Source organism: Aspergillus brunneoviolaceus, assembly GCF_003184695.1.
Source record: "Aspergillus brunneoviolaceus CBS 621.78 unplaced genomic scaffold BO95scaffold_3, whole genome shotgun sequence".
NCBI lineage: Eukaryota > Fungi > Ascomycota > Eurotiomycetes > Eurotiales > Aspergillaceae > Aspergillus > Aspergillus brunneoviolaceus.
In genome coordinates, this window is record NW_020290733.1 from 633,968 (window position 1) to 650,861 (window position 16,894).

Consider the following 16,894-nt stretch of genomic DNA (forward strand, 5'->3'; position numbering starts at 1 on the left):
GTCCGCCTGATCCCCGGCGCGTCGGAGTACATATTACCCCTCTGTACATACAGTCCGTGTCTTTGAATGGCAGTAAACACTCTTGCCCGTCGCTCAACGCGGCGCACTCAGAGTGATCGAAACCAACAGCATGGATCGAGTGAAGATCAGCGAATTCCCCAAGTCTACAGGGAAATGCTGGCCGAGGCCGAGGCGCGAGAGCCTCAGCTCCACGATGATGACCGCACACCAAAGAGACGCAAAATGGCAGGACGAACTCAGATACTTAGCGCTCAAATAGAACTTTCAAAGGCTCCGCCATCAGTCGATAATGAAGAGACCACCAGCCGACAGGTTCAGACGGTGTATGACTCGCCCTCGTCCTCGTCCGAAGAGTCGGACATGGAGTGGGAAGACATCAGCTTGCAGCCTGCAGTCTCCGAAGCGCTATCAGATGACTCGTCGATCCAAATCACCTTGGACCGACCACAAGATCGTGAAAGACAGAAAAGAGCACTTAGACGGCAGCCGATAACGGCCGCAGAGAAGCGGTTGAGACTTGACACCCACAAAGTCCATCTTCTCTGCCTTTTACGCCACGTACAGATTCGTAATAGATGGTGCAATGATGATGAGCTACAGGTATGTTCTGGTTCTATTATCGTTGGCACATGTGACAGTAGCATGCGAGAATAGCTTATAACGGCTCTGACTATCGTACTAGGGCGCACTCAAGAGAATGATATCGAAGCAGGTCATATCTCTGCTGCACCCACCCGAGAGTAAACCAGAGCATTCCAGGTCTACAACGTTCATAGACGGTCTGAACCAGCTCAGTGACGCATTTAGTAAACGATTCAAAGTAACAAAGCCCGGCCTCAAGCGACCACATTGGGCTCAGGGCCCGGATGCTCTGAAGAACAGAGTGGTATTACTCACCTCTTTCATGATGTAACTGTACCCTGGTTGACCTTGGACCAGGAAACGATCCTCTCTAATGCCGAAGTGTTCACCTCGCTCGAAGATTTCAGGCAACAAGCGAAAACCTTGCAAGGATCTCGTGATTTTGGTGCACAATTGTTCTGTGCTTTGCTACGTTCCGCAGCTGTGGAGGCCCGGCTGGTCTGTTCTCTGCAGCCTCTGCCCTTCTCGGGCGCCACTAAGGAAATGACCTCGAACGTATCGACAGGCAAGACATTTATCATGGCAGCAGACAGCTCGGAGAAATCCTCGGACGATTCAACACGGGTCAAGTCACGATCGGGTGTGCAGCGACTCACCCGGCCAGGGTTCAAACCACCACGTCCGTCGACCACTCCCAGAGAAAGTAGGCCATCATGTTTTTTCCTGACCGAAATGATAACATGCTAATCTCTACATCGAAGTCCCATACTCTCGAAGTCAAGAGTCGTCATACCCGGTGTTCTGGGTGGAAGCATTCAACGAGGCAATCAATAAATGGATCCCTGTTGACCCATTAGTCACAAGGTCCCTCGCGAAACCGTCCAAATTCGAGCCTCCTGCCACCGATCCGAACAATCTACTAAGCTACGTGGTGGCATTCGAGGACGATGCCTCCGCTCGAGATGTGACCCGCCGTTACAGCAAGGCGTTCAATGCCAAAACCCGCAAGTTCCGCGTCGAGTCCATCACCCGCAACGCAGCATGGTGGGATCGCGCACTTCGGGTCTACGAGAAACCGTTCCTTGAAGACCGCGACCAGTTAGAAGTCAGTGAGCTCACGGCCAAGACCGCCGCCGAACCCATGCCTCGCAACATCCAAGATTTCAAGGACCACCCCGTCTACGCGCTGGAACGCCACCTACGACGGAGCGAGGTCATTCACCCGAAGCGAGTGATTGGACAGGTCAGCCTCGGCAAACCGGGGTCTAAAACCCAGGTCTTAGAGCCGGTATACCGCCGGTCGGACGTCCAGACTGTGCGCAGTGCCGATAAATGGTACCGGCTGGGCCGAGATATCAAAACGGGCGAACAGCCGTTGAAGCGTGTCAAAGCCCGCAAACCTTTGGCTAGCGGACTGCCCGAGGATGATGACGAAGAGCGTGATGCACCACCCCCGGAGACCCCTCTCTACGCGATCTTTCAGACTCAGGTCTACGTTCCGCCGCCCGTTGTGGACGGACGAGTCCCCAAGAACGTCTACGGGAATTTGGATGTCTACGTACCTAGCATGGTCCCGGCCGGTGGGATCCATATCGGCCACCCGGATGCGGCGCATGCGGCTCGACTGCTTGGGGTTGACTTTGCGGCGGCTGTAACCGGCTTCACCTTCCAGGGACGCCACGGGACTGCTGTCTATACTGGTGTGATTGTTGCGGAGGAATATCGCGAAGCGCTTCAGGAGGTCATCGAAGGCCTCGAGCAGGAAAGACTGCATGACGAGCTGGAAACGCGGACCGCAGAGGTGTTGAGAGCGTGGAAGCACCTGCTCTTAAAACTTCGAATCGCGGAGCGGGTCAAAGGCTATGCAATTGAGGGCGATGATATCGACGAGGGTGCGGATGTTGGTCCAAGCGAGGAGGGCGATGGGCCTGTGGATGACGACATGGGAGGAGGCTTCATTCCTGAATTGGACGGAGAGACACCGGGAGATGGTGGGTTCATACCTGAACCGGACGCGGAAACAGCAGAACCGTCGATGGCAGGGGGCTTCCTACCGGAGGCAGACACAGAGCCACCAGACCCCTCAATGGAAGGAGGCGGCTTCCTCCCAGAATCGCCCTCACAAGGCCCCATGGACCTAGACGATGAGCCATCTACAAGCCGCAATGCTAGCATGTCGACTGCGCCTGCAGTGCCCCCACCACAGACCGCGATATCGGAATTCGACCCCGCCGCGCCTCGAGACACACCTCCGCATCCAAGCCCAGCCGGACCACCGCGCTACTCGTTAGTTGTCGTCCCGAAGGCGAAAGAGGAGTCCATCGAACCCTCACCGTCAGACAACATCACCAGCGAGGCCTCCACAACCCCGCGCACTGCTCAACTCGATCGACCCAATAATAGCGCACCTTCGCAGGAACCTCTCCCCTCCGCCGCACAGGACACCAGCAAAGCGCTATCCCCGGCCGAGAATGCGCCAGCCGACGCTCCTGACCCACTCCTAAACCCCGTACAATCCCAAGCCTCGGATCCCTCCTCACGCAGAGACAGTGAGACATCATTACTATCACAGGATCCGGACGACGAGGATGCGATTCCAGAGTGGCTCATGTCGGATTAGTCAAGATGGTTGGATTTTGGCCAATCGCGTCTGAGTTTCTGGACTATAGAACTATAATATCGTCATTTTCGGAAAGCCAGAATCAATACGTGTAGGGATATAGCGTCAACGATGATGAGTACATGAAATGCATGAATTCTGTAATTTCGATAACACCTTCGTGCTTCTCTACTATACAGCATTAACAACCCAACTTGAACCTGGATATGCAAATCCTACCTAGTCCGGAAGATCTTAGCACATTCATCCACAGTCTCTAGTTCGAGTGAAAGATCAGATCTCCGACCGTACGGCGGGGTCTATTATCCCTCCGAATCAAGTTAAACCAACCATCTAGACCTCTCTCAATCCATGTACCAGTGGACGAATCCCCCCCGGCTCCACTCACCCTCCCCCTCAGACTATCGTATTCATGCAGATTAGTATAAGTTAGCCCGTTAGCCTGGCTATAAGATCGAGTGCACTCGCTCCCCTGTAAAGTCAAACACACAGCGCAAAGAAACGATGTGAGGACCCGGGGAGACAGTTCGCATCCCATGCATCTATGCATCTATATGAAAGCTGGAGCTGCGGGGCCAGTAGACTAAACTGACTTGTTCTTGTTCCTCTGCCCCCCGGATCTTGGATTCAGTCATTTCCTCACACTCTTCGAGACTGACTACTTATTAAACATATTTTGTCCATTGCGTGCGTAAACGATGAAGATTCTATACGGTGCTTTTACGCAGCACTAACAAATACCATACCAAAGACATTTTACTCTACTTCCACACCGACCACAAGAACAAGAATACCAGAAATCCAATTTAATTGGTATATAAGGCGACCAGTCACCTCTCTCTAAGTACCCTGAAACCAAACCAAAGCAAATAAACACACACACACACACACATAACTAAAAGCAGGCGATTTCATTTTCATTTCTTTCGTGAAGGGTGGTTCGACTACAGCTTCTGACCAGCGGAAGCAGCGGCGACATCCTCCTCGGAACTCATGATCTGGACCTTGATGGCGCCGGTGCGGGGGTTGGCGGCGGTCTCGAAGGCCTTGAGGGCGTCCTCGAGGGCGAAGCGGTGGGTGACGAGCTTGTGGAGGTTGATGACGCCGTTGCGGACGAGGCGGATGGCGCGGGGCCAGGTGTTGCAGTAGCGGTACTGGTACTGGAGGTCGATCTCCTGGGTGCTGAGGCGCATGAAGGGGATGGTCATCTCGTTCTTGCCGACGCCGATGACGAAGACCTTGCCGCCGAACTTGACGCTCCAGATGGCCGAGCACACGCTGCTCTCGACGCCGGTGCACTCGAGGGCGATGCGCGGGCGGAGGGTGGTCGGGCCGTCGATGTCAAAGTTTGAGTCTGCGTCGTTGAACACGCGGATCACGCCGGCGGCGTTCTCCTCGGCGGACTTCTTGGTGTCGACCTTGTAGGTGCGGACGCCCGGCACGAGGGACTGCGCGAACTGCAGCCGGCTCTCGTCGATGTCGGTGATCACGATGGGGGTGGCGCCCGCGGCGTGCGCGCTCAGCAGCGTGATCAGCCCGATGGGCCCCGCGCCCGTGATCAGGCACGGGTCGCCCAGCCGGAGCCCGCTGCGCTCGATCGCCGCCAGCGACACGCTCAGCGGCTCCAGGAGCGCCCCGTCCTCGTAGCTCATCTCGTCCCCGATCTTGTGGCACCAGATCGCCGGGTGGTTCACGTACCGCCGCAGCAGCCCGTCCACCGGCGGCGTCGATAGGAACTGCACCCGCTCGCACCCGTTGTACCGCCCCGTCAGGCAGGGCTCGCACGCGTTGCAGATGATGTTGGGCTCGATGGCGACCCGGTCGCCCGGTTTGAGGGAGGTGACGTCCGGCGCGACGGCGATGATTTGGCCCGCCGACTCGTGGCCCAGGATGTGGTCGCCCGTCACGATCATCGGGCCGATGCAGCCGGCGTGCCAGAAGTGCACGTCGGATCTGGTGGTGTCGTTGATGGTTAGTTGGTCGAACTCTTCGCTTCGAAAGAAATGGGGCCAAGGGGAAAAGACGTACCCGCAAATTCCAGTGCTGCGGACTTGGATGGTGACCTCCCCCGGCCGCAGACTCTCGCCGCTCTTCACTTCCTCCAGCGTAGGCTTGGATTCCGCGACCCACAGGTCATGCTTGGTGTTGGTGTAGACACCGATGTTGGGCTTCTCGAGCGCGGTGACGGTTGCGGTGGCCATGGTGCTGAAGACGGGGGTAGATTGGATATAGGGCGGGGGAGTGAAGGGACGGTGAGAAGGAGGAGGAAGAGAGGAAGAGATAGGTTGAGGATGATGGCAAAAGAGCGGCGCAGGAAGCTTTAATAGTCAAACTCGGAAGGGCTTGAGCCCCTCCATGATCAGCATTGGAGCTGGACTGCAGACAGATGGGATCGAATGGAAAACAATGAAGTATGGGATGGAATGGATCCAAGTTGCCACCAATTACTACTCATGTATTTACCCGGTGGGTTTCCCGCCCAGCGGGGTTCTTTCCGTACTCTTACTTTTCCTGTACTACTACTATGTAACTATCTATCTATAGCTAGCTCACTACTCCGTATAGTTGACGATTCCAGTAACAAGGACAAGCATAACCGGAAGATTGTCTCAGCCCAATTTAAGCCTTGGTGGATTGCATGCAAACTGCTCGGTTAATTCGCTCCTGAACATCACTAATTGAGGGCATTGGGTGTTTATTTTCATTACACCCATGCCGCCGTTACAACTTCAGAATGTGACCCTAGAGGGATTCTAGAAGTTGGCCACTTTTGCAGCGAGAAAGAGAGAGAGAGAGAGAGAGAGAGACAGAGAGGGATGTGTGGGGTTGATGCCCCACTATGGCAAAACGGCAATTCTCCGGTGGCACCCCGCCTTTTTGGTTGTCATCCCGGAGGATTAATTATTTGTAAATATCGAGTTATCGAGTACAGTAACTCCTCCGTATTCCGTACTCCATTATCTTGACCCCCCGTTGTTGTGCACATGACCCAACCAGAGATGTACTCCAGGCTGAATCATGGATCCATGATCATCACTCTTCCCCCTACCGGATCCAGAATCGTCAAATCTATCCCGTCGATAATGAAGAAGAAGAAGAAGAAGAAGAAGAAGAAGAAGAGATCTATTGTATTTTCCCTCGCTAATATACAGAGTGCACCAACCTCGTCTACTGCTATCTTCATCACCATCACCATCACCATCCCCCTCACAACCGCAAAATCCCACTCTCCCGATCCACCCCACCCCGAAAGTGATCCGCCAGCACCCTCCCGCCCAGAATCGTCTCCTCCACCACGCCCTGCACATGCCGGGGCTCAATGCGCCCATACCAGATCCCCTTCCCGGCCAGCGGATGCAGCACCGCCGAAGCTGAGTCCTCCCCGACCACCGTCATCCCCGGCGGGATATACACGATGACGTTTCCAGCGTACTTGTGCCCGCCGATGTGACTGATCAGCCCGACATGCGCCCGGTCCGGGCGATCAATCCTCGCCGCGTTGTCGCCGTCGCCGTCGCCGTCCGCAGCGGCGAACCCTTTCTCGCGCAGCACGCGCTGGAACTCCGTCTCCAGGACGGGCGCCATCACGCCGCAGCGCATGTCGCGCCCGCCGTGCCCGCAGATGAGGACCACGGGCGAGTGCCGGAGGTCGATGGCCTCGGGGAGGGCGGACGCTAGTTCCGGGCGGCGGCTGGGGCCGCCGTGTCGCGCTTTGGTGGGGAGGAGATGGGCTTGGACGAAGGTTGAGAGGTCTGTGTTCTCTGTGTTCTCCGCGGATGGTTGAGTGGGGATGGAAGGGAAGTATTTGAAGCTGGGGAAGAGGAAGGCGGAGGCTGCTGCTTGGGACGAGGACGAGGCTGGTGACGTTTGCGAGGACGGCGCGAACGAGGAATTCGTGATGAGGATATTATGGTAGGGCTGTTCGAGGCGATGTAGATGTCAGTGGCTATTTCTGGTGGAATTGTAGCGCTAGGGCGTGCGGATTCGCTGTTGTACAGCGGTGACAGGGCAGGGTAACAAACTTACGTCGGCGAATCGCCCGCCGCGTCCGAGTAGACCCTTCAGACCCCGCACGAGATCCCCCCAGCTGTGTCCCTCACCATCATCCTCTATGCGGCTCGTCCAGTCCCTCTGACCGGTGCACACAAGAAGCTGCTCCGCGTAGGCCGCCATTGTGCCATTGAGAGCCTGGTCGTGGTCAATCGGCGCGGGCAGATCCGGGGTGGGAGGACATGAGCAGCTGGGCTCCGGGCACGACTTGGTCACTGGGAATGGCGGGGGGATGTGAAGGGGAATGCGCCCATGTCGGGATTGTACTGTAGCCGACGACGTGAAGAGGCGCGCGCTGGTTGCGAGCGTTGAGCTGGTCTTCTGGGTGAGTCTGGGAAACCGGCAGCTGAAGACTGCGAGGTCGATTATTTGTCGTGACCTTGCCATGTCCGCGGAGCCCTCGAAAGGGTCAGAATACAGGGGCTATCGAGGAGTGGATCAGGATGAGTCCAGCGAAGCGCTGTAGGGAGTCCTAGGTTCTGTAAGTGAGAGAAAACTTGAGTCGAATTATCGCTGCATGAATGCCAGAAACCCGCTCGGCATATTCGGAGACTTCGGAGATAACAATCGATGATGAATAATCCGGTAATGATGGCAGGTCCGCTCGCTCTTATCTTATCGGTCGATGAACCAGTCACCGGACTCAATGTTCCATGATACTATACGACTGAACTCAATAAGAAACCATAAATTGAATGAAGTCTATAGTACAGATTTAAACGAGCTAATGCTAAATATGGCAGATGAATGCAACCCAGCTGATAGTATATACAAGAACTTGCTTCAAAGCAGATGCCGATCGGCACAACCACACCACGATGATCTAATAATGACCTCGACATACCCACTATCTAGAGGGCGTATAAAACTCCACGTTTATGATGAAATGCACAGGTCTAGCCCATGATGCTATCCCACAGCCTTCTGCCCCACCCATCCTTGGGATTCGAGGTCTCCCAGTTGGTGAACTGCGGTCTGCCAGTGTCAAGATCCGCCTCAAGAGGACGGACAAACGAGGTGCGGTACCACGCCTTGTGTGCGATATACAAGACCACGAAGAGGACCGGGCAGATATAGGCAACCCAGAAGTCGGAAACGTTGAAGTGAGGAATCCAGGCAGTGAATCCCTGGGTGAAGGTAATGAGGAGGTTAAAGAACAATCCGTACCACGCCAGGTAAGGCTGGCCCCAGGACTTGTAAGGCAGGGTCTCGCGAGAGATGTCGCGAGCAGCCATCGCCTTCATGAAGGCGATGTGGCTGGCGTTGATGGACGTCCAGCAAATGAACCCAGCCACACTAGAGATGTTGACGAGCCAGTTGAACACAGTGGTTCCGGAGCTCGACACGTTCATGAATCCCAGAAGACCGAAGAGAGCGGTGAAAGCAACGCTGACGTATGGCACACCACGCTGCGTGACCCAGCCAAAGCAGGAGGGCGCGAAACCTTCCTGAGCCAATCCAAGAAGAACACGGCTACCACTGTACACATTGGAGTTGGCGGCAGAGAGAACGACCGTCAGAAGAACCGCATTGATCAGACTGGGAAGAACCTTGACACCAGCCAGATTGGCGGCGATAACCATGGGCGAGGCGGATGCGTTGCCGGCATCGCTAGCGAGATTGGGGTTGTCATAAGGCACCAACAGACCGATGAAGAAAATGGTCAAGACGAAGAAGATCAGAATGCGGATGAAGGTCTTGCGAATGGCAGAAGGGACAGTCTTCTGAGGGTTCTCGGTCTCACCAGCAGCAACACCGACAAGCTCGGTACCCTGGTAAGAGAAACCAGCCTGAATGAGCACCGCCCAGAAACCGACGAACTTCCCCACCGACAAATCAGAAGTGATCAAGTAGGGTGCAAAGGCGCCAGGGTTGTGCCAATACTTGAAGCCCAAGTAGCCCTGTCTGCCGACTCCGGCGTCAATGCAGATAGCGAAGATCATGAATCCCAACACAGTCAATACCTTGGTCAGCGAGAACCAGAACTCCAACTCGCCGTAAAACCCGACAGGAAGAAAATTGATTGCTGAGATGACAACCCAGAAAACTCCGATAAAGATAGCGACGGACAGGTTCTCGTCCCAGTATTTGACGATCATACCGGTAGCAGTCAGTTCGACGGCGTAGGTCGACGCCCAATTAAACCAATAAATCCAACCCATGGCGAAACCCAAGCTCGGATCGACGAGACGCGCGGCGTAGGAGGTAAAAGCACCGGGAACAGGGATATAGGTTGCCATCTCTCCCAGGGAGCACATGACGGAGTACACGATCGAACCGACAAAGGCGTATGCGATAAGGGCACCAGCCGGACCAGCCTCTGCCAGCGCTGTTCCACTGCTAATGAACAGACCAGTTCCAATGGTTCCTCCTATTCACCAATCAGTTCCGTAATGAACCTGTAGGAGGGGACGGGAAAACGAACCGATAGCGATCATCTGCAGATGACGGTTCTTCAAGTTGCGCTTCAGCTTGCCCTCGTCCTCGTGATCACTCTCAATATCCTTTCCATTTTCCTGCGCCGATCCGAAGCGGCGTCGCGACCGCAGCCCGCTGTTGCTGTCGGAGGAATTGGGGTCATCGACAACACTCTCGACGCCCAGCTTATTCGCGGGGGCGATGTTGTCCTGTTCGCCCATGTTGGCGGAGGGATCGAAAGACAGGTCCCGAGAGCAGAAATGCTACCGTATTGGAGTAGGTAGCGTGCCAACGACTTGGACCAGAGAGCTTGGGTTTGCAGAAAGTGTGCAGCGTCACAGTGACAGGCAAAGGCAAACGTCAGTAGGATGGGGGAGGAAGCTGGGTTAAGTGACAAATGTGGCTCTAGGCAGAGTTTTCTCCATTTTTCATTATCAAACAAAATCTGGGATGGGTGCTGCTGCCACTCGGAACCAGCGCGCATCTTGCAACCATTGGATCGGCTTTTCGTCATGTTCCATTCGGTGGGAAAGGCGGGAAAGGGAAAAAACGAGAGAATTTGCCCCACTCCCTCGGCGGGCTGGAGCTCACTATTATGTAAAGCTCTGGGCGAGGGGGGGCGACTGTCAGTTTCAGTTTCACATGGATGGAAGTCATATTTATTTACTGCGTAGAGAGATAGAAATTGGATCCTCGGTTGGCGCAATTATTTGCTCACGCACACGGGTCCCAAATGGTCGATGTAGGATTTAAGCTCGAATTAAGCATGGGAGTTCGTGATGAGTTCATACAGACCAAATGCTTATCGATTGGGATCACGTGGCTCATACTCGTAGTTCGACCGTTCGAGAAAATATCACGTGGTTGACACGCCCCGGCGGAACTCCGGTGGCGTTGTTTCCGACCGGCGCTAGAAGTCTGGATGGAATCAGAAGAACCTTCCACTTTTTGGTAGGCAAAACTGTATGTGGCAGTAGGCACTTTGGCACTAGCATTTGTCTTCTCATTAAGCTGCCATCGGCAGTGCGGGTCCATCAGGCGGTCCATCAGGCACCGGGAAATTTGGTACAGTGCATTAGGGCCACTCCTTCGCTTTGAGTTCAGGGCGCCGGGGCGGTTGCTGTGTGCTTCTCACATAAGAATAGCGAATTGCCCACATAATTGACTGGCAGGATGGCCCGTAAGGAATTCGACGAGCGCACTGTGTGACTTCTGTCCTACGGGACTGCGTATTCGCTTCTTCGATACACCCGTACACTCGCTTGAATCTCGGTATGGCTGGGACTTCCTGGTGAACCTGGGCTGTCCGGATAAAAAGCCCAGGAAAGTTTTTCTTAGCCGATTGTCATCACCAATGGATATGAGTCAGGACAATTGGCAATTGTTATCAGTTTGCCTCCCCCGGACTGCAAACTCTGCAAACGCTGCAAACAGACGAGTCACCGGCGTCGCTGCCCGCATCACGTGACATCATGTACATCACTTGAGTCATACACCGCCATCGACGATCGAGTTATATAGCCGGTCTGGATACTTGCTACAGCTCAATTCCAACACCGACACAGCTACATCAATCATGCCCGGCGCTTTCCGAATGACCGCTGCGCGGTGCAGCTCGGCCACCCGCCAGCTGCTGCAGCACCAAGCCTCGCAGACCCTGCCGCCGACCTCACCCTTCGCGCCGCGCCATCTGCTCTCGATCGCCGACCTGACGCCGACCGAGTTCGCGACGCTGGTGCGCAACGCCTCAGCCCACAAGCGCGCCATCAAGTCCGGCGCGATCCCGCAGAACCTGCTGGGCGCGCTGACGGGCCAGACGGTGGCGATGATGTTCAGCAAGCGGAGCACGCGGACGCGGATCTCGACCGAGGGCGCGGTGGTGCAGATGGGCGGCCACCCGATGTTTCTGGGCAAGGACGACATCCAGCTCGGGGTCAACGAGTCGCTGTACGACACCGCGGTGGTGGTCTCGTCGATGGTTTCGTGCATCGTCGCGCGCGTGGGCCCGCACGCCGACGTCGCCGGCCTCGCCCAGCACTCCTCCGTCCCCGTCATCAACGCCCTCTGCGACTCCTTCCACCCGCTGCAGGCCATCGCCGACTTCCAGACCCTCCACGAGACCTTCACCCCGAAGGCGCACCACCTCTCCAGCCTCGGCCTCGAGGGCCTCAAGATCGCCTGGATCGGCGACGCCAACAACGTCCTCTTCGACATGGCCATCAGCGCCGCCAAGATGGGCGTCGATCTCGCCGTCGCCACCCCCAAGGGCTACGAGATCCCCGCCCCGATGCTGGAGCTCATCCAGCAGGCCGGCCAGAACGTCCAGAACCCGGGCAAGCTCATCCAGACGAATATCCCCGAGGAGGCGGTCAAGGGCGCCGACGTGCTGGTCACGGATACCTGGGTCTCGATGGGCCAGGAGGCCGAGGCCCGCAAGCGCCTCCAGGACTTCGCCGGCTTCCAGATCACCCCCGAGCTGGCCAAGCGCGGCGGCGCCAACGAGGGCTGGAAGTTCATGCACTGCCTGCCCCGTCACCCCGAGGAGGTCAGCGATGAGGTCTTCTACAGCAAACGCTCCTTGGTCTTCCCCGAGGCCGAGAACCGTCTGTGGGCTGCCATCTCCGCCTTGGAAGGGTTCGTCGTGAACAAGGGCAAGATCGAGTAGATGGGGAAATCTGGGATCGTGTACTTTTGAACCAAAAAAAGCTCCTGTTTCTGTTTTAATGAGCGTGTATAAGCACTTTGTCCGGTGGAGTATGTTGAGGTGGGAGGGGGGTGGTCTAAGCACTATTCCAATGAATTGCATGGACCCGAATTTGAGTCCTGAGGCTATTTCGATTTCATTCAAGTTTCATATAAGTGTGCAGTAATGGGGGGTTAGTGTCTATCGTTTGGTAGATCAGAGTATTCATGCATCCGTCACTTGAGAGAGCTGTGCATTACAGGCTTGAAACTCCCTTAAATTCAGACCTTCGTTTGATGCTCAACAACATCGGTATATCGTATCTCCAACCTGGGAGTATATGCGGGCTATGTAGAAGCTAATTACTCATCGGTGCTCGATCAACGCACTTATACAAAGCCATGCTTATAGAGGTTCACCCGTCACGCCTAATCTTTCGGTGAACCATCTTCCAGCACCAATTGGCCCCGTCTCACCGACCTTGACTTTCCCTCTGCATCCGCGCCTGCCAGCCATCCACATTACTCCGACGGATCCCCAGGGTCCTTCGCATCGTCGTTGGCGGTTGGTTCTGGACCATTGCCATTGTGGTCGTGTGGAACGTGCTGACGGGCCGAGATAGCTGGTCGGTACTTGCAGAATATGTATTCATACTGCCAGCTGATGTCGGCTGAACAGAAGTTTCGTGGCTGTTCTGGACTAGAGACTTGGGCATCCGCGAGAGGTCCGTGGGCTCGGCTAGCCACGTGTATGCATTCGGATGCGATGGTTCGAGGGCGGGTCGCGGTGGTTGCAGCCGCTGCACTTGCGGTCGATGCATGGTGTATGGTTTCGGAATCGATCCTTTCGCCGCGGCATTCGTCGGTCTCGTCTGAACTGGGGGTACAGACAACGTCCCTCTCTGGCCTGACACTGAGAGAGTTTTGGCACTAACCTCGACCCCCGTCGTAGTAGCTGGCGAGGAGGGCAGGCCTAGGAAGCCGGAAAGTGTCTTCTGGGAAGCGTCGGGCCTACGACCGGGACCACTGCCAATCGCCTTCCTTTTGGCACCGGGTTTTGCGGTGGCTGAATCCTCGACCACGGCATTGCTTGCCGCGATGTAATTTCGGGCTGATGAGAATCCTAGGGATGGAGTAGGAAGCCATGTGTCAGTTTCAGCAGTTTGCGGCTGGTCAAACCGCTTTCTCTTCGAGTACGGCCCCTCGACCATTGCTCTCCGAACACCATATTGAAGCGAAGGATCGACTTGCTCGTATCCTTCCTTCGTCCACCGGTCATCAAACAATGATGTAAGTGTGCTTTGGGCTTCTTGTATTGCTACTTCCTCCGGTTTAGGTCGATAGAGGATGTCTGCGATCCCATGAACGACATCGTCGCTGAAGACAGGGCCGACCAAGCGAAACCTATTGCCGACTACTTCCTCCGGAAGGAAATTGGACAATTTGGTCATCTCGCCTCCCTGCGACTGTTCGAGGGGCTGGCTCAAGTAGAGCAGTGCTTGCGCTCGGGTCATTGCTACGTAGAGAAGCCTCCGTTCTTCGTCGGAGTCTTCGGCGCGTGAGTGGGGGATGCTGCCATTGTACACGGCGGGAACAAAGACGACGGGCCATTCGAGTCCCTTTGCCGCATGGATGGTCGAGATCGTGACTTTCTCGTTTGAGACATCCGCTTCCGAGCCTTCCTCTTGCAGTGTGACCTCGCTGGACAGCGCCACATTCGCGAGAAACCGAGACAATGCTTCTTCCCCGGGGTGCGCCTGTTGCTGCTCAAGGCCCTCTATCACCGGGAGACTTTCGGTTTCGGGATTTTGGGCGTCTGAGCCAGATGTATCGTCTGCCTGTGTCAGCAGCTCCTCCACATTGGCCCACCGGTTTTCCTCATTAGATCCGTGCAAGGTTTTGAGATACTCTCGAAAATTTAGTTTCTTAATCACGTGGTCAAGGAGGATCCGTGGCGATGAACTATCAGTGGTGTCACTGAGCTTCTTCCGAGCAGATTCGATAATTCCAACAAATGTGCAAAGGCCCTGATTAGTGAGCTTTGAAAGAGTGCAATCGGCTGACCGGTGGCCTTGCGCGACACCCTTGATATAGTCCCAGAGTGGCAATTTCGCTTTCTCGGCGCCGGTGGTGAGCGCCTTGATTGTCTCTTCTCCGATTCTTCTAGACGGCGTATTGATGACACGGGTAAGGGCTTCACTGTTCTGCGGATGACTGATGACCCGGAGGTAGTCCAGAAGCAGCTTGATCTCGACTCGGTCAAAGAATTTCGAGCCTCCAACCATCCGGTACGGAATTCCATTTTTTCCCATTGCTGACTCGATACGTCGAGAAAGAGCCGCCGTCCTAAGCAACACGGCAAAGTCGGAGTAATTGAGGAGCTTGCCTGTCGTCCCGATACAACGTTTAATCTCGAGCACGATCCATCGCGCCTCAGCTTCGGCATCTACCAGTTTCCGCAGCACAGGCATGGTTCCCACGCTGTGTGTTGGCTGCAGCTTCTTCGCTGGTCTGGAGGTGTCTTGCTCGATGACATCCTGTGCCGAATTCAGGATAGACCCAGACGACCGATAGTTGTTCTCTAGTAAGACAACGGATGTGTCGCGGTATAGTTTCTGCATGCGTGCCAAATTCTTGATCTCTGCGGAGCGGAACCCATAGATGCTTTGATCCGGGTCGCCGACGATGGTGATGCGCTTGTTCTGGGATGCAAAGAGATTCATGAGCTCATACTGAATGAGGTTGGTGTCCTGGAATTCGTCTACCAGGACGGCTTGGATATTCGAAACACATTTCGGATGCTGTCTCAGGAGGTCGGCGCATCGCACAAGCAGGTCGTCGTAGTCCAGCAGATTCGACTCCGCCAGGTGCCTTTCATACTCGCGGTAGACCTGGACGAAGTCCCATTGCTCCGTGGTCTTGTTCTTTGTCTGTATCCTTGCTGCAACCTCATCTGGACCGACTCCCTGAGCCTTTTGGCGAGAAATCCGTCCTCTAGCAGCTCCAGGCTCGATACTGACGCGCAGCCGCTTGATAATTTTCTGCCAATTGTCACAAGTCAATATAGCTTGACTATGAAGACGGTCGCGCAAAGATCAACAAGAAAGAGGCTTGACCCACTTTGATGATAGACGTACTGTCACCGGAGTCGGCGATCCCGAAGCCTTTCTTCAATCCGATCAAGTGGCCGTAGATTACGAGATACCGCCGGCAGATCGAATGGAAGGTTCCCAGGAGCAGTCTTTTCTGTAAGTCCTCACCAATCAACTTGGTCAGCCTCTCTCGCATCTCCCGGCTGGCTTTGATAGTGAATGTGCAACAGATGACATCTTGAGGGCGGTAATTGTGATGCGCCAGAAGGTACGCGACGCGCGCCGTCAGGGTCTTTGTCTTGCCCGAACCCGGTGGCGCGAGGACCTGCAAGATAGAAGCCGGGGATGTCACAGCAGTGGACTGGGAGGAATTGAGACCATCTAGGATACAGTCCATTGCTGATCACCCATGAGTTGCTGTATCATCGATAAGATAACGATTTGGGTATGATGAGGTAGATGTTGTTTTCTGGTGACGCGAAGAAAACGCGCTGTCATGTGACACATGCAGCTGGAAGATATCGTCACGTGAATCAACAACGCTCTCCATCTTGACGGTTTTGTTGTGTAGCCTCATCAAACCACTCTTGAAATATGGTCTAAGAAAATCAGAATGTGGCGGAGATGGTGTACTTGACCTGAAAGTATTTGACAAAACTCAAATTGTGAGGTTTTGCTTCCAGCTGTTGCGGGTTTCTATGACCTTCTGGCAAGTTCACAATTATATGTTTTGCGGATTCCAGGAATTCCTATTTTGACTTGATAAGGCTTCGCCAAGACTTTACCAAAGCTTCACTATACTCTCATTAAAAGGCATACGCCGAGACTAGTGTTGCACATCACAACAGGCCACGTCCCAGTAGGCTATCTTATAGTGGTTTTACTCGTCCAAACTCATCTTTGTAGAGCCACTTGGCTTATCAGATTAGATCATTAGATTAGATCTGCGACAGAATGTGTTCAGCAGAAAGGAGGACTGCCTAATTTATTTCCTGTTCTCCCTAAGTTCCATGCTTTATTCGAGTTGAAACGCCCCGCTGGGTTCTCCCTCCTTCATCCTTGACTAATGACAATCACGCTTGCTAAGTTCCTCAGCTCAATAGCCGCCGAGAGTGATTACTTATTTCATCTAGCCAAGCGGGTCTCGCCTTGACAGGCTGGAGTCAAGGCAAGCTTCATATTTACCCATCTCGCCTAGGCAGGGAGATATTGCTGTCATTACTCTGTTTTTTTAACGATCTTCTGGTACTTTTCCCGATGGAACAGATCGAATTTTCCTAATGCTTCCCGTACACCAGAAGCCCTTTTCATTTGAGAGCAGATTCCAGTGACTAGAATACCCAAGTGTTGATATTGTGTATACCTTCGTCTCTCGTAGTTACCATTATTCGGAAGTCCATTCCCTCTTTGATCTCAATTCAGATTGTGA

General features: G+C 54.6%; 7 protein-coding genes across 7 annotated transcripts; 3 read left to right on the forward strand and 4 right to left on the reverse strand.

Moving 5' to 3' along the window:
• The first annotated feature begins 19 nt into the window (after nt 1-19).
• Nucleotides 20-3,377, forward strand: BO95DRAFT_478389 (putative DNA repair protein Rad4). Its single transcript, XM_025590035.1, has 4 exons — nt 20-621; nt 704-907; nt 961-1,306; nt 1,365-3,377. Exons 1-4 carry the CDS (start codon nt 67-69, stop codon nt 3,221-3,223), a joined length of 2,964 nt encoding a protein of 987 aa, XP_025447460.1. The 5' UTR covers nt 20-66; the 3' UTR covers nt 3,224-3,377.
• A 684-nt stretch (nt 3,378-4,061) lies between these two features.
• Nucleotides 4,062-5,625, reverse strand: BO95DRAFT_379268 (NAD(P)-dependent alcohol dehydrogenase). The gene is made up of 2 exons (XM_025583315.1): nt 5,252-5,625; nt 4,062-5,176 (listed from the first exon to the last, which is right to left on the reverse strand). Exons 1-2 carry the CDS (start codon nt 5,422-5,424, stop codon nt 4,168-4,170), a joined length of 1,182 nt encoding a protein of 393 aa, XP_025447461.1. The 5' UTR covers nt 5,425-5,625; the 3' UTR covers nt 4,062-4,167.
• Nucleotides 5,626-6,430: 805 nt separating this feature from the next.
• BO95DRAFT_325793 (sucrase/ferredoxin-like domain-containing protein) lies at nt 6,431-7,429 on the reverse strand (the record flags this gene model as incomplete). The annotated part of the gene is made up of 2 exons (XM_025581846.1): nt 6,431-7,141; nt 7,250-7,429. Coding segments are annotated over 2 exons (891 nt in total), but the record flags the coding sequence as incomplete, so codon positions are not given.
• A 740-nt stretch (nt 7,430-8,169) lies between these two features.
• Nucleotides 8,170-9,912, reverse strand: BO95DRAFT_351418 (amino acid permease; the record flags this gene model as incomplete). Its single annotated transcript, XM_025582081.1, has 2 exons — nt 8,170-9,644; nt 9,699-9,912. 2 exons carry the CDS (start codon nt 9,910-9,912, stop codon nt 8,170-8,172), a joined length of 1,689 nt encoding a protein of 562 aa, XP_025447463.1.
• Nucleotides 9,913-10,026: 114 nt separating this feature from the next.
• BO95DRAFT_117451 (uncharacterized protein) lies at nt 10,027-10,479 on the forward strand. The gene has a single exon (XM_025580421.1). The coding sequence runs from the start codon at nt 10,142-10,144 to the stop codon at nt 10,442-10,444; it is 303 nt and encodes a 100-aa protein (XP_025447464.1). The 5' UTR covers nt 10,027-10,141; the 3' UTR covers nt 10,445-10,479.
• Nucleotides 10,480-11,285: 806 nt separating this feature from the next.
• Nucleotides 11,286-12,356, forward strand: argB (ornithine carbamoyltransferase; the record flags this gene model as incomplete). Its single annotated transcript, XM_025582085.1, has 1 exon — nt 11,286-12,356. The coding sequence occupies one exon, from the start codon at nt 11,286-11,288 to the stop codon at nt 12,354-12,356; it is 1,071 nt and encodes a 356-aa protein (XP_025447465.1).
• Nucleotides 12,357-15,270: 2,914 nt separating this feature from the next.
• BO95DRAFT_117470 (UvrD/REP type DNA helicase) lies at nt 15,271-15,985 on the reverse strand. Its single transcript, XM_025580422.1, has one exon. It carries the CDS (start codon nt 15,860-15,862, stop codon nt 15,446-15,448), a length of 417 nt encoding a protein of 138 aa, XP_025447466.1. The 5' UTR covers nt 15,863-15,985; the 3' UTR covers nt 15,271-15,445.
• Between the last annotated feature and the right edge of the window lie 909 nt (nt 15,986-16,894).

Coding starts and splice junctions, on each gene's coding strand:
- BO95DRAFT_478389 (XM_025590035.1), top strand. CDS start 67: ATGGCAGTAAACACTCTTGCCCGTCGCTCAACGCGGCGCACTCAGAGT. Junction 622..703: donor GCAATGATGATGAGCTACAG/GTATGTTCTGGT, acceptor CTATCGTACTAG/GGCGCACTCAAGAGAATGAT. Junction 908..960: donor ATGCTCTGAAGAACAGAGTG/GTATTACTCACC, acceptor ACCTTGGACCAG/GAAACGATCCTCTCTAATGC.
- BO95DRAFT_379268 (XM_025583315.1), bottom strand. CDS start 5,424: ATGGCCACCGCAACCGTCACCGCGCTCGAGAAGCCCAACATCGGTGTC. Junction 5,177..5,251: donor CGCAGCACTGGAATTTGCGG/GTACGTCTTTTC, acceptor CGACACCACCAG/ATCCGACGTGCACTTCTGGC.
- BO95DRAFT_117451 (XM_025580421.1), top strand. CDS start 10,142: ATGGGTGCTGCTGCCACTCGGAACCAGCGCGCATCTTGCAACCATTGG.
- BO95DRAFT_117470 (XM_025580422.1), bottom strand. CDS start 15,862: ATGGACTGTATCCTAGATGGTCTCAATTCCTCCCAGTCCACTGCTGTG.